This window comes from Bos indicus x Bos taurus, chromosome 4 (genome assembly GCF_003369695.1).
Source record: "Bos indicus x Bos taurus breed Angus x Brahman F1 hybrid chromosome 4, Bos_hybrid_MaternalHap_v2.0, whole genome shotgun sequence".
Lineage (NCBI taxonomy): Eukaryota > Metazoa > Chordata > Mammalia > Artiodactyla > Bovidae > Bos > Bos indicus x Bos taurus.
Window position 1 is genome coordinate 81,112,868 of NC_040079.1, and position 14,028 is coordinate 81,126,895.

A 14,028-nucleotide genomic window follows, 5' to 3' on the forward strand; every position below is an offset into this window, starting at 1 on the left:
CATGCAAGAGGAGTAACATAAAACAGTTTAATAAATCAAGAAAAGGCAAATTTTAACTGTAGAGGAACCATAAAAGATATGAAGATTGACACAGCAACATGAAATTCAGATTGTTACAGAATTTTAGAGCTAGAAGGGAACTGAAGTTTTTATTAATCCAAAGGCTCTGTTCTTTAGAATCCCCTGGGAATCTTTAAAACTATTCATAAGCCTAGGGCCTATCCCTGGCCAAATTAAGTCAGAATTTTCAGGAGATGGAGCTGGGGATCTATATTTAACTTCCTCAGAATATCCTGTGTAGGATAGGAAATTATTATTAGTTGAATCTTCCTACTTTTCAGATAAAGAAACTGAAGTACCATGGGGTTTAGTGCACTACTCAAGGATACAGTGTTGGTTATAAGTAGAACAAACTGGAGTTCAGTTCTACAAATGCATAGTGTAATGATCCATTAATATCACACTACCTCTCTATTACAATATCACCATTTTTTAAAAAGAAATAAGCTTACATATAAAACCTTAAGTCACACTGAACTTTCTTCAAAATTTTGAAATGCTCTTACTAGATTTTACTAAACTATAGGAAGAATCCTTTCACAATGCTTATTTTTAGTGTTAATGTTTTAAGTTATTTTCCCACCAGAGGAAAGATTTTGCAAGTGAGTTTTCCAGACAATATTAATTTGCAATTTTGGACATTTTTAATTAGGTGACGTGAACTTTCTCTAACTGCTAACCTGAAAATATACTTTTAGAAATTCCCCAGAATTTTTGCTTAAATTGTGTGATTCATAGAAATTACACATCAGAATTGTATTTTTATTTCTACTTAGAAGTTAATTTTACAACCAATTGTTAGGATTACACGGATTTGACACTGATTTCACAATAATATTTAATAACAAACCTAATTTTAATTTTGTGATTACTCTGATTATCATTGTTACATAATTTGCTAGCAGTCTTTAGTCAGCAAATGCATACCCTCTGCCATCATTAATAACATTTTTGCTCCAATTTATTGAAAAATGATGCTCATCTCCATCTCATGCTCTGGAAGCTTGCTATCAAGAAAGGCGGCATTAATCATATGCTTTTAGGAAAAGAAGCTTGATCGCAACTCTGATTTAGCAAATTTGAAGGCACTGCTAACTTCAGTTACCTGAACATTGGGTCTCCTTTTTCTTAAATTAATTGTTGGTATACCTAAGCCAATAGGCTGAAGCAACAGAAAGACGGTAATTCATCATACTACATATCAACCTGGGTAAAGGTTCTACCTTATCATCAATTTTGGTCAGATATTTCCTCAATCAGAAACAGGTATCATCAAGTTCATGATGAGTTAATAAACGAAAGTTCAAAAATATTTTTAGTGAAAAAATATGTAAAGCTAGTAAAATTACGTAACATTTAAAGAAAAATTACTAATATTTTCCTTTTATTCCTAAAAAAAAAAGTAATAAAGTAGGAAAGGAGAAAGATGCTTTCTCTCAGACAATTCTTATGCTGATTTATTTATTTATTTATTTTAGATTTTATTTTATTTTTAAACTTTACAATATTGTGTTAGTTTTGCCAAATATCGAAATGAATCCGCCACGGGTATACATGTGTTCCCCATCCTGAACGCTTCTCCCTCCTCCCTCCCCATAACACTGTAGGTTCATTTTAAATATTTTAAATGTAAATTATTCACAATTTCCTATACAATAAATATTTCTTAAGACTGATAAAAAAATGAGATATCTAGTAAGTATACCTAATCTGGTTATGTCAATGAAACAAAATGAGGGAATTCTAAATTCTATTTTGGAATAAAGGAGGATACATAATTCAGCATTTGTCAAAATATAGTCACGGTAGAGACTCGGAAGAGTCACTTTGAGAAGATAAGTAATGATTCCTTAGGAAATTAGATAAGCAAAAGATTCACAGCTATTTTATTTTCCATTATTCTTGGCTTTAGGATACTTTTTCTGCCTTCTAAAAACTTCAGAATTGTACTCAAATAAGTTGAATTAAGATTATAGTTTCAGGAGGAAACACAAGGCATTCAGCAAAGAATGCCTGCGTAAGATTAAATGTTGATCTTGCTAAATAATAATGGATACTATGGAACATGGCATTATTTTTCTATATTTTCACTGGTGAATTTTGAATGAAAAAGATTAAGATTAATTTGGCTAGCATGCTACTCTAACCACATTGGTCCTTTGTATTTATCAGTTTCTAATACACTATATTATACTTTATCAGGTTCTTGTGTCTATCTGTATAACTAGTAACATCACCCACAAAAAGAAATTATAATATCTAACCTGTTAATAATGAGAATAAGCATATTTAATTCAAAAGCATGAACTTCAGAAAAAATACACTGATAGTTTAAACATTTTAAATGGTTCTCTAAAACTATTCTTTTAATAATTTCCTATATAAAAATATGAAAAAATAACATAATCCTGAAGAAAAATCAACCACTTGGGCTTTACTATGAATTTATAAATAATTTATATTTTGTTTGTAGCTTTCAAAATTTTAGTAAATTAATTATTCCAAGTATGAGCCAGAAACATGTTTAAAGCATTCAAATAGTAATAAAATATTTTCCACATAAATACTGGTTATTAGTACAAGAATGTAGAAAAGGGAAAAACTTTTCAAATAATTACCTCTAAATGATGGATTTATATATTTACATATATTCATTATTCTCATTATTCTTCTTTATTATTTTGTCTATGATATATTTTAGTTCCTTTGGGGAAGGAGTTTACACTCACAATCATGAAATGTCCAGCTACATAAAAGTAGGGCTCCTTCACACCCTTCAGCACATTATACTATTATAGCATTTAAATCATGTTACTTATGGGAATATAATTTAAATATATTGGCTATACAACATAATACAAAATAATACTATAAAGTTTTTACAAATCTTAAAATTCAGAAAGATCAAAATTTTCAATTATAAAAAATCATAATGTTAGCCAATCATAAACAACTCTATTATAAGAAACTTGACATGTTTTTAAAGAGCTGTGACAGACTAATGATAATATGTGAAATGCTTATCTCATATTTACATTAAAGTAACAACTTTAAAAATAATTCAGGGTGATCAGTAGCTATAAATAATTAGTAAATATTTAGATAATGATGGATTTTGTATGGAAATAATTTCCAGAGTGAGAAATAAAATGCAGATATTAGTTATAACAATAAATGTTTTTTAATATTCAATATTAATGGTTCTTAATTATTACTTTTTGAATAATTTTTAATGACCCTACTTGATACACTAAAATATCTCTAACATTAAATATCTATGCCTGGGGAGAAGGAAATAGTATGTGTAAGTCTGCATAGATTTCCCTGAAGCATGGTTTAAAGTATCCTTAATATTATCTTCAAAGTTAAATAATAACTTGAAGCTGCTTATAAATTAAAAATAAATAAGGTTTTGCCAGCTTTACATATAGATACATAAGTGCTTTACCTGTGAAGCATTAATGAAAAGTGAAATGAATTGGATGAGATATTTAGGAAAGTAGGAATAAAGATTTGGATAAAATCTTTAATGTATGGCATTTTATAACTTTCATATAACTCACTGATTAATAACCCCTTCCCAGTTATGAAGTCCATCTCACTGAGTTTTACTTACTGCATTTTATACATATCTTTATAAGTCTGGGAGAGGGAAAGGAGAGATAATTACCAGAATCAAAGAGAGAGAGAAATGGCCTATGCAGAGAGGAACATGAATAATGCTCTCAGGTTTATGCCCATCCAGGCAGCGGCCTTTACTACCTTACAGCCTAATTAAAACACCAGGAGGATGTGCGAAGCTCAGGCCCAGAGGTGACAATGACTGCCTCCGAGACAGGACTCCTGGTTAGCTGGACACTGGATAGGAATATTGCAGAGCTAAGCTGGTAAGCGAAAATGAAAACTGCTTTCACTCTTCGCATAACTGTGGCTTTGTCATGTATTATTAACATTACACATAAAATGCTTTTTTATACTTAGTGCTATATAGTGAATAAAAAATGATGAACCTAATAAGAACATTAATCACTAATTTTACAGAACACTATCACTGTAAACAAATTATAGACATACCTTTGGCTGAAGATTTGGATGTAATAAAACATAACCATTAGGATCAATTGCAAAATAATAGCCATTGGGGCACAACTGAAAAATAATAATAATAAATTATTAAATACATATTTTAAAGCATAAAGAAAGGTAACATGATATTATAACATTCTTTTAAGAATTATTTTAAATATTTAGTAACTTTGCAAAGATAAATGCACAATTTTTGAGAATTTCTTAAGTGCCTTAAAGACAAGCTAAATTAGTACAGTTTTAAAATAAAAAAGATATCAAAAGAGAAAATTGCATCTTACTGTAAAACGTGGTGTTAGTCTTTTAATATCTTCCAAGGACACATCAACTCCCATCACACCAAGAATCAGCTGATTCTATAATAAGCAAAAAGGCAGTATATTTTTACCAAAAATTTGCACATTTCTATACAAAATTATAACATACATTCCTCCTTTTGCTTGACAATGCTTGTATTTCACATTAGGTTAAATATATATATATATATATTTTTATGTGTAAGCGTGAGGCACTTAAGCTATCAGTTTGCAGTGATTCTCAGCTGTGATTTTTCTTTTCCCTCAACTGTATTGTTATTAGGTTAAAAGTGAAATCTTGATTATTAGAGCTAAAATACAAAAAATATATGAAATTTTAAATTTGTTGCTTTTTGTACTAATTACCCTATAGTTTAATTGATACTATACAGTCAACAGCTCTAAGTGGGGGTTGTATGTATATTTGTGAGTATAAACTGACTTTGTGCTATAATACAATTCAGAAATCACCACTTAAAATTAATTAGACAATACCAAATAAAAAAGAACCATGTATTTTTGCTGCTGATAATACTAGTGTATATGTGAAAAGTATGTGATCTTATGTGTAATAAAATGGAAACTCTCACAACACTATTTCTGCTTGCTGTTAACTTCTAAATACCAAACAATGGGCATCATAGTTTTAGTTGCAAATCAAAGAATCCACGTGGCAAATTGTTATCACAGTCTTTTATGGGGCATAAGGATGGTAATGGTGTTAAAATTTGGAATCAGGAATCTGTTTTAAATATAATTACATAAATTATAAAATAAAATGTTACACAGAAAGTCATTAAATCCAGTCAACAGTTATTATAAGCACATTGTAAATCCTGTGTAGGTACACACAGAATGAGAAAGTTAGGTCAACAGCTATGCTGTTTTCCCATGAACCAACCCAGAGCCAACTCAGAGCATGTTCCCCAAATTTAAGCAATCCCTTACACAGTCTATATGAGGAGTTAAGAGAATTACTCCCTTCATGAGTTACAATAATCAGAACCAGCATATATTTAAGAATGGTAATGAGCCCCCAAAGAGGAATAACCAATTTTGTCTATGGCCACATTATTAAAATAAGGATTTCAACTGAAATTTATAATAAGTGAACAAATAATGCTTAAGTGCAACATTCATTATATTATAAACTAGAAATAAATTTCCCTCAAATCAGGAATGTCAGCCAAAATATAAAATCAGTATTTAGTATTTAAAAATCTTAATTCTCCTAGATTTTTAAATTCCTTCTAATGCAAGCTAAGACAAAGGAATGCAAACCTACTTTAAATAAAAAGTATTTTTTTAAATGAGATAATTTAACAAGCACAAGATATATATTTTTCAACATTTGTAGAACTTTAAGTTGGTAGCATTGACAATGCCAGAGCTATAGAAATAAGTATTTTTATGAGACTCAGTAAGCATTTTTTCCTCAATCTTAAAAAAGAGAAAAACAGAAAGAGAACTATTCATTTAAATCATATCCTTAAGTTACATGATAATTAAAAAAAAATAATTTATTGTATGGGACTGGGAGGATGAGCGATCCTAAAAAGGTACCTATATATATCTGATACAAACATTACCATGTTATTTTTTTTTTCCTGAACTCCATGGGTATCTTAGATGCATTTAAAAATGTGCACACAGTAGTACTGCCCATTTATCATGTATTCTGTAACATCTTACGGGAAACCCAAATGAACTTTCTGGTCCAAGCAATAATTACTCCCAGATCCTGAACTTGTGTTCTTGTCAAGTCACAGTTAGATAGAGTTAAGTTGAATCTTGTCTCTGGGGGAACTGAGAATTTGTCCTGCATTTCCTTTTTCCCAGGTGGTTATCACATAGACAGCTGCTGACTTTTACTTTCAGCCTCATGAGACAGTTACGTTGTATTATTTCCTTATAGAAATATCTTATCCACAATGAGCTTCAACGTCATAGTTTATCATTTATTATTATTAATTTTATCAATTAACTTTTAACCTTTAAGTTTGTCTTATTTTCATTTTGTCCGGTTATGTTGAAGACCGGAAGAGTTCCAGTAATGACAAGTCCCAGTTCCTAAAAATAGATTCACAGAAAAAAGTCAAATTCAAATAACAATTTAAACTTTGTCATTATGCATTAGTTTTTGGATATCTGACACTGTATTTTAGTTGCTTTATAAACAGTCATAAAAATTAGAAATTTATTTTGAAAGCTTATTTAAAAGTCAATGAAATAAATGCCTTAGAAATTAGTAGTATCTATTAGTCAGTTCTTTAAGCATGCAACATCTAAAATAACACTCTCAAGAGAGCATTGCAATAACTTTAAAAGTCAAATTACACTAAGCCTTGTAGTAACCCTGTCCATCTACTCTTTTTTTTCACAGTGAGTCCACCTAATATCAGAGGCCACTATGAACAGAGTGATATTAAAATATTGTTTCAAATGACTTAACTTTGCTTTTTTTTTCAGCTCCATTCTTAAATTTTTTCATGCCCCAAGCCAAAGGCTTCAGGCTAAATCACAGATGTGTAGCAAAATAATATTATAAACAGAAAAAACATGCTACTGATAATACATTTCTAGGATATTCTAGGTAAGCATTATGATGTTCAAAAGAAGCAACACTGCTTCTATATGCTCTCCAAAATGAACGTTTTGACAAACTGAAACGATGCAGACAAGTGCAGTAATCAAATATGAAAGTCCAGTCATGAAGCAGTTCAGTAGAGTAAAAATAATCACACAGTATTAATCAGCATGTAGATAATTTCATATGTTACATGAATCCACAGAGATTAGTTGGAAAAAAACTGATTTTTCAGGTCATAGGTTGCATTTTATGATTGTCATCTGCAACAATTATATTTCTGTTACAAATATTTCATGTCAGAACTACATTTTTAACAAAATTACTCTTTAAAATAGTTTAAAAATTATTGTTGAAAATTCTGAATTTACTGAGAAATTATTAGTAATCTTTTTGTGAATAATGATCCCAAATCCAAATTTATTGACTCTTGTTCTAATTATAGAAACAGCACAGTCTTATAAAGAAAATGGTTTAGGCTATGGTTTATTATTAATTATACACATGGGAAGCTCAGAAACAGTGGAAACTGAATTAGTGGGAAAGGACAATCATACACTTTCAGCAGAACAAGGTATCAAATTATTTGGGACCAAGAAAATTAAGGAAATGATGACACATAGTTGGCTACATGATAGGTATGTTGACTTTGTATTTAGTATTAAGGAAGAAAATTTGACCATGAAAACATCCTTAATTGAATATGTGAATTAATATCTGCAATGAAAACTTTCCACCTCAAACAGTGTCATATTATAGATAATTTATAAACCTAGTATCCAAAAGACACCAAAATCCATGGATGTTCAAGTTCTTCCCTTATATAAACTGGGTACTATTTACATATAACTCATGCTCATTCTTCCAGACTTCAAATCATCTCTATATAACTTATAATACCTTTTACAATGCAAAAAGGTAAAGTAAAGTGGAAGTCGCTCAGTCATGTCCGACTCTTTGCAACCCTATGGACTGTAGCCTACTAGGCTCCTCAGTCCATGAAATTCTCCAGGCAAGAATATTGGAGTGGGCTGCCACTTCGTTCTCCAGGGGATTTTCCTGACCCAGGGATCGAACTGGGTCTCCTGTATTGCAGGCAGATTCTTCACCATCTGAGACATCAGGAAAGCCCCTTACAGTGCAAATGCCACGTAAACAGTTGTAAGTACAACGTAAATGTTATGTAAACATTAAGCCAGTGCCTGGCAAAATCAAGTTTTGCTTTTTAGAACTTTCTGAATCTTTTTCCTAAATATTTTCAATCTGCAATGGTTGTTCCTATAGACACAGGACACAGATATGGAGGACCAACTCTGTATATATTGAGTATATGCACAGTTTTAGGAATGGTAACATGGCTTAAAGCTTAACATTCAGAAAACTAAGATCATGGCATCTGGTCCCATCACTTCATGGGAAATAGATGGGGAAACAGTGGAAACAGTGTCAGACTTTATTTTTGGGGGCTCCAAAATCACTGCAGATGGTGATTGCCGCCATGAAATTAAAAGACGCTTACTCCTTGGAAGGAAAGTTATGACCAACCTAGATAGCATATTCAAAAGCAGAGACATTACTTTGCCAACAAAGGTCTGTCTAGTCAAGGCTATGGTTTTTCCAGTAGTCATGTATGGATGTGAGAGTTGGACTGTGAAGAAGGCTCAGTGCTGAAGAATTGATGCTTTTGAACTGTGGTGTTGGAGAAGACTCTTGAGAGTCCCTTGGACTGCAGGGAGATCCAACCAGTCCATCCTAAAGGAGATCAGTCCTGGGTGTTCTTTGGAAGGAATGATGCTAAAGCTGAAACTGCAGTACTTTGGCCACCTCATGTGAAGAGCTGACTAATTGGAAAAGACTCTGAGGCTGGGAGGGATTGGGGGCAGGAGCAGAAGGGGACGACAGAGGATGAGATGGCTGGATGGCATCACCGACTCGATGGACGTGAGTTTGAGTGAACTCCGGGAGTTGGTGTTGGACAGGGAGGCCTGGCGTGCTGCAATTCATGGGATCGCAAAGAGTCGGACACGACTGATCGACTGAACTAACTAACATGGCATAATAGAAGCAATCTTTTTCTTTGCATCACTTTCACATTTACACAGAATACCATAAATTTTTTCTAAATATGGTAATATGTGCTCCCAAATGAGATACAAGGCTTCTAACATATTAGACAAACTTATAAACTGCACTCAATTCCAAGGCACTGTGCAAGTTTCTAGAGAACTAAGAAGAGAAGTGAAACAAGATATCTGCTATCTTGGAATTTATTTGATATTGAGTTTCCAGAGTGCAATTCTTTTCCTCTAAAGAATCTTATTTTATCTCTCAAATAAAATGAACCTTCCACAATACTGTCCCAGTCTTGGTTCTAGTCTTACCTTCCATTATCTGCAAAAGTGACCAAATATCATCCTTTCAATATACATAGCACTTGTCCAATTTTCATACTGCTATTCCTTTCTGTAATTTCTCTGCACATCAATTGTAGAAACCTTACCTAGACTCATATATTTAGCTAAAACAACACCATCTTTTTAACCTTATTCTATCACCAAATATGTGGCCTCTTTCTTCTGATTTTTAGAGTTCTTTCCATTTTTCTCATTATGTTTTTGTCTTGCAATATTTTTACCTTTTAAAAAAAAAAAAGAAAAAAAAACTGTGAATCTGACCAGATTATTTTTTGAATGTGCTATGTGCAAAGACTATAAACAAGTAATTGGAAATAAAAATGGGTCATGTTTGAGTCTTAAGTTAGAAGAAAGAATGCACTATGTATCCACTGACCAGTCAATTAATGTGTCTCATTTTGTTCTTTTTTTTTTACATTTAGTCTCAGCTAGCAGAACAGCAGATTCACAACTAAAATCGTTTCCTAAAGTCATTTATGCTATCTGCAAGAACCTCACCAACAATGCAGACATGCTGGTTAATGAACTTCTGGTTCATAGGAAATACAAGAGGGAATAATTATTGACTCCTCCTATCATACTCTGTCCTGTGATGGATTTGAATGCGTGAAACATTTTGACCACAGCTTCAGATGACCATGTGACCTTAAATAAATATGTGATGTCAAGAAGGAACACTGGACAGTAATTTTAGCAAGGGCTTGAGGTAAGCAAGCTTCATTTTATCATTCTTAGCGTGCAAGGCTGCTGCTAATAGTGCCTGTTTTTCTCCTAAACTTCCTGTATTTATTTATTTTACAAGAACCAAATGATAAGTAATTCTTTCTAAATAGATTGCATTCTGCCCTGTGGGTTCATCACTGTATTCAGGAAAGTAGTATCAGCATATAATTAAACTCCAAGTAGGAAAAGGGGTTACTGAATCAGCACCTATTTTTCAGAGCTTTGTATTTTAAGTCTCTCTGATGTTACACTAGCAAAATTGTTAATTAAGTCTTCTCTAATTAAGTTAAGCATATGAATAAATCTTATTACTATTTATAAATTTCATATTAGGAAAGAAAAAGTTATACTAAAATATGATTTCTCAATATCAGCCCTATTGACATTTTGAGCTGAATAATTCTTTGTTTTGTGTGTGTGTGTGTGTGTGTGTGTGTGCACGCGTGAGTGTGTTGGGGATGTGTGTGATTCCCTTGTACATGGTGGGAATGTCTAACAGCATCCCTTACACCTATTCATTGGATGCCAGTAGCAAACTCTATCCCAGTCATGACAATCAATAAAACCTATAGATATCTCCAAGTGATCTGAGGGGCAAAACTGCCCCCAGTTGAGAAAGAACCACTGCTCTGAAATACGATGGCAAGCCTGTACTATAATTCCCACTGTGCAGTGGGCAACTTAACATGTTTGTATTTGTTACTTCACATCAGACTGGATCACTTCAATGGGCTATTTCCATAAATATTTAAGGTTGACTCTAAAGCAAGAACTTATAATACGAAGAGGTGATTAGGTTTGTGATTGTTCCAGGGTGGGATAAGGTATTTGTTTATCTAATTGCAAGTACTTCTGAGTTTTGTTGAGTCTGGTTTAAGATATGGAGGCTATCTCAAATATGGAGGAGACAGCAGACAGACTCCTGCTAGCTAAAAATGTGAAAGTGTTAGTTGCTCAGTCATGTCTGAGTCTTTGCGACCCTGTGGAGATTCTCCAGGCAAGAATACTGGAGTGGTTGCCATGCCCTCCTCCAGGGGATCTTCCCAACCCAGGGATCGAATCTGGGTCTCCAGCACTGCAGGCAGATTCTTTACCATCTGAGCTACAAGCTTCTGCTAGCTGAAATCTACTTTAAAAATAGTTTCTTCACAATTCTTGTTCAAAATCTACTAATTCATGTGACTTTAGGATTTTTTTTTTACATAAAACTTCACAAAATTATTAGAATGATCTTAAATTCAAGATTGGAGGTTTGAAACTCTATATCCTCAACGACAACTGAAAAATAACACTTTACATCTCTGGTTCTCTATTGCACACAAGTCTAGATTTTTAAGTAAATTATGTAAATTCTAGCAAAGAAGGTTGTGATAGAAGGAATTCTGAAAGGGTTTCATGAAGAGAAAAAGAGAAATGGAAGCTAGAGAGAAATAGAAGTTAGCTGTGTGCTTTTGTTATAACAGTCTTTGACTGAACAGCCTAGCTTACCAGTGCATCCAGGTATACGTTTGTCCACTGGACTTGCTTAGCTTTGTCTCCAGCTAAAACCATTGGTCTTCCCAGAACATCCAAATATTCCTATATAAAAACACATTAAAAAATTTAAGTCGTTGATAACTAGGAATGCAGTTCTTAAAAAAAAAAAAAAAAAAAAAACTCCACAGAGAAAAATTTACCTAGAGGTAAAAATGAAGATGGAATTAAAATTATTAAGAGTGTTAAGCATATAATCATTCAATTTCTACTTTGGGTACTCCATAAATGGTATGTCTGCATACTCAGAATTAACAATATTTGACTTGTATTATTTATACAATGTATCTACCCCAGTTTTGTTTTTTTTTTTCCTCCTAACAAAACATTCTCTTTCTGAGGTACAGCCAAGGATAAGTGAAATAAGTTCCCTGTGAATTGTTTTATGTTAATCTAAACTATTTAAGGCTCTGTGATTTACTGGATGGAACTGCACAAATTTGAAATACTAAAGCAGCCACATACTTGTTTTCATATCACAGATTGTTTGGCTGAAATTCAAAACTACATTTAAACATATCAAAAATAAATGAAATACTGTGCCAAAACTAGACATCAGACTTGAATGCAGCTGCTGTTTCATTTCAAAACTCAACATATTCAGTATTCATTTCCACAAAAGCCATGTTATTTGGGCTAAATTTTGACTTAGTCTATTTTGTAGACTTTCAGTTATGTTTAAAACTGAATAAATGATTTTAAACAGCAATTTATGAATATTAAATTTATATTTAAATTAACTTATTGGTTCAATCTACCTATTTAACAAGTATGTTTTCAACTGAATGGCTGTACAAAAACCATCTCTTTGTTGTAAGTTGCAAATAATTATTGTTTAATTTTCTGTGTTGAACCTATAATTTGGGGAAACTCAGTTAAATGATTTGCCGTAGAAACAAGTTGAAATTATATGATGAGATTGTTACTAAATTGATTTTATTTATTTTCTATGATGTTTTTAAAATAGGAGAAGACAAACATAATTACACATCTTTGTCTGAGTTTGAGATATTTAAAAACATTTGGAACTTTAATGAAATAAAAACCAATACATTACCATGATACTCATTACAAATGAAATAGTATGAATTATTTATTCATGTAATACATCAATCATTTATTCATTTTCACCTATTTTCTTCATATTGAGCATATTTAAAGTAGCAGAGAAATAATTTAGTTCGAAAAAACAGTTTAAACAAGTTTTAAATAACCATACCTGAGTATTGATTCTTATTGCTCCAATGGAAGGAATTTCGTAATAATAACCTGAAATATACACATATATACACAATAGATTTATATGTTTACATATTATGATATAATAAAATACACAGAACTATTTTATGGCTTTCTAGGAGAAACCGAGTACTTCTAATTCACCAAACACGAAAATATCAATACCACTGATCAGTTTGGAAAATGTGTGATTAACGTAAACTCATAGCAAATACACAAGCTTTATCAGAAACTTCACTACATTTCTTATATTGTATAAAATAAATGTCATTGTTCTAGAAAGCAGTAGAAAACCTGAAAAATTGTTTTCATTGGAGAAATAATTAAAAGTATACAATGATGGGTATCTAATAATTTTATATCTGCCAAAATATAACTTTGAGAGTAAATCTAGGCTCTTGCTATTGTCATGTGTCATTGTTCAAACAACATTTTTTTCTGAGTATAAGTGAAATATAGGTTCACTATACAAAGTCTGAATTATCTAGGAATGTATAAGACATTTAAAAAAATAATTTAGCCACTCAGGAAAAATAGTACCATATAATGTTACACTTTCTGATAGCTAAGTTTTACACAATTCAGATATTATTTGATTCTTAATTCTTCATGAAAAGTTATATTTGATGAGAGTCACTAGCATAATTTAATAAAATATAACACTAATGTCAAAGTAATACTATAATGTAATGTAACACTGATGTCAAAGTTTCTCGTGTGTTTTCTCTAGAGAAAACATATCTTATTCTTGCCTTGATTTAAAAATTAGCTACAACTTTAGAGTATTTTAAATAATGTGAAGTAACAACTATTAAATTCATCTTCTTATAATAAAATGTGGTCATGTAAACAGACTTGTTACCTTTATTTTCACAGGCCATCCACTGAATAGGTCCTCTGTCATAATTATGTTGACCAACTGAAAATGTGAATACACGGACCTGGTGAATTTAAAAATGGGTATCTGTTAGGCTGCATAAAATTTAATTGAAAGCCAAAACAAAAGAGCTAAAATAAAAGATAAATAAAAGCATGTTTTTCAGTTAATTTATGTGACAAGAAAATTGAGGCCTCTAAATCACTTGGAAGG

General features: G+C 31.7%; 1 protein-coding gene across 15 annotated transcripts in view; it reads right to left on the bottom strand.

Annotated features, from left to right (window-relative positions):
• Nucleotides 1–14,028, bottom strand: part of CACNA2D1 (calcium voltage-gated channel auxiliary subunit alpha2delta 1) — a 520,495-nt gene that overhangs the window by 56,562 nt on the left and 449,905 nt on the right. For 8 of the 15 annotated variants that reach the window (XM_027539824.1, XM_027539826.1, XM_027539822.1 and 5 more), the window contains exons 13-18: nt 13,801–13,879; nt 12,919–12,968; nt 11,655–11,744; nt 6,435–6,512; nt 4,428–4,502; nt 4,135–4,209 (exon numbers count right to left, since the gene is read on the bottom strand). In XM_027539824.1, the coding sequence (XP_027395625.1) occupies nt 4,135–4,209; nt 4,428–4,502; nt 6,435–6,512; nt 11,655–11,744; nt 12,919–12,968; nt 13,801–13,879 (447 nt within the window). Of the gene's footprint in view, nt 1–1,165; nt 1,223–3,247; nt 3,945–4,134; nt 4,210–4,427; nt 4,503–6,434; nt 6,513–11,654; nt 11,745–12,918; nt 12,969–13,800; nt 13,880–14,028 lie in introns of those variants that run through there. The other 7 variants (XM_027539817.1, XM_027539819.1, XM_027539815.1 and 4 more) reach the window with 2 other exon arrangements.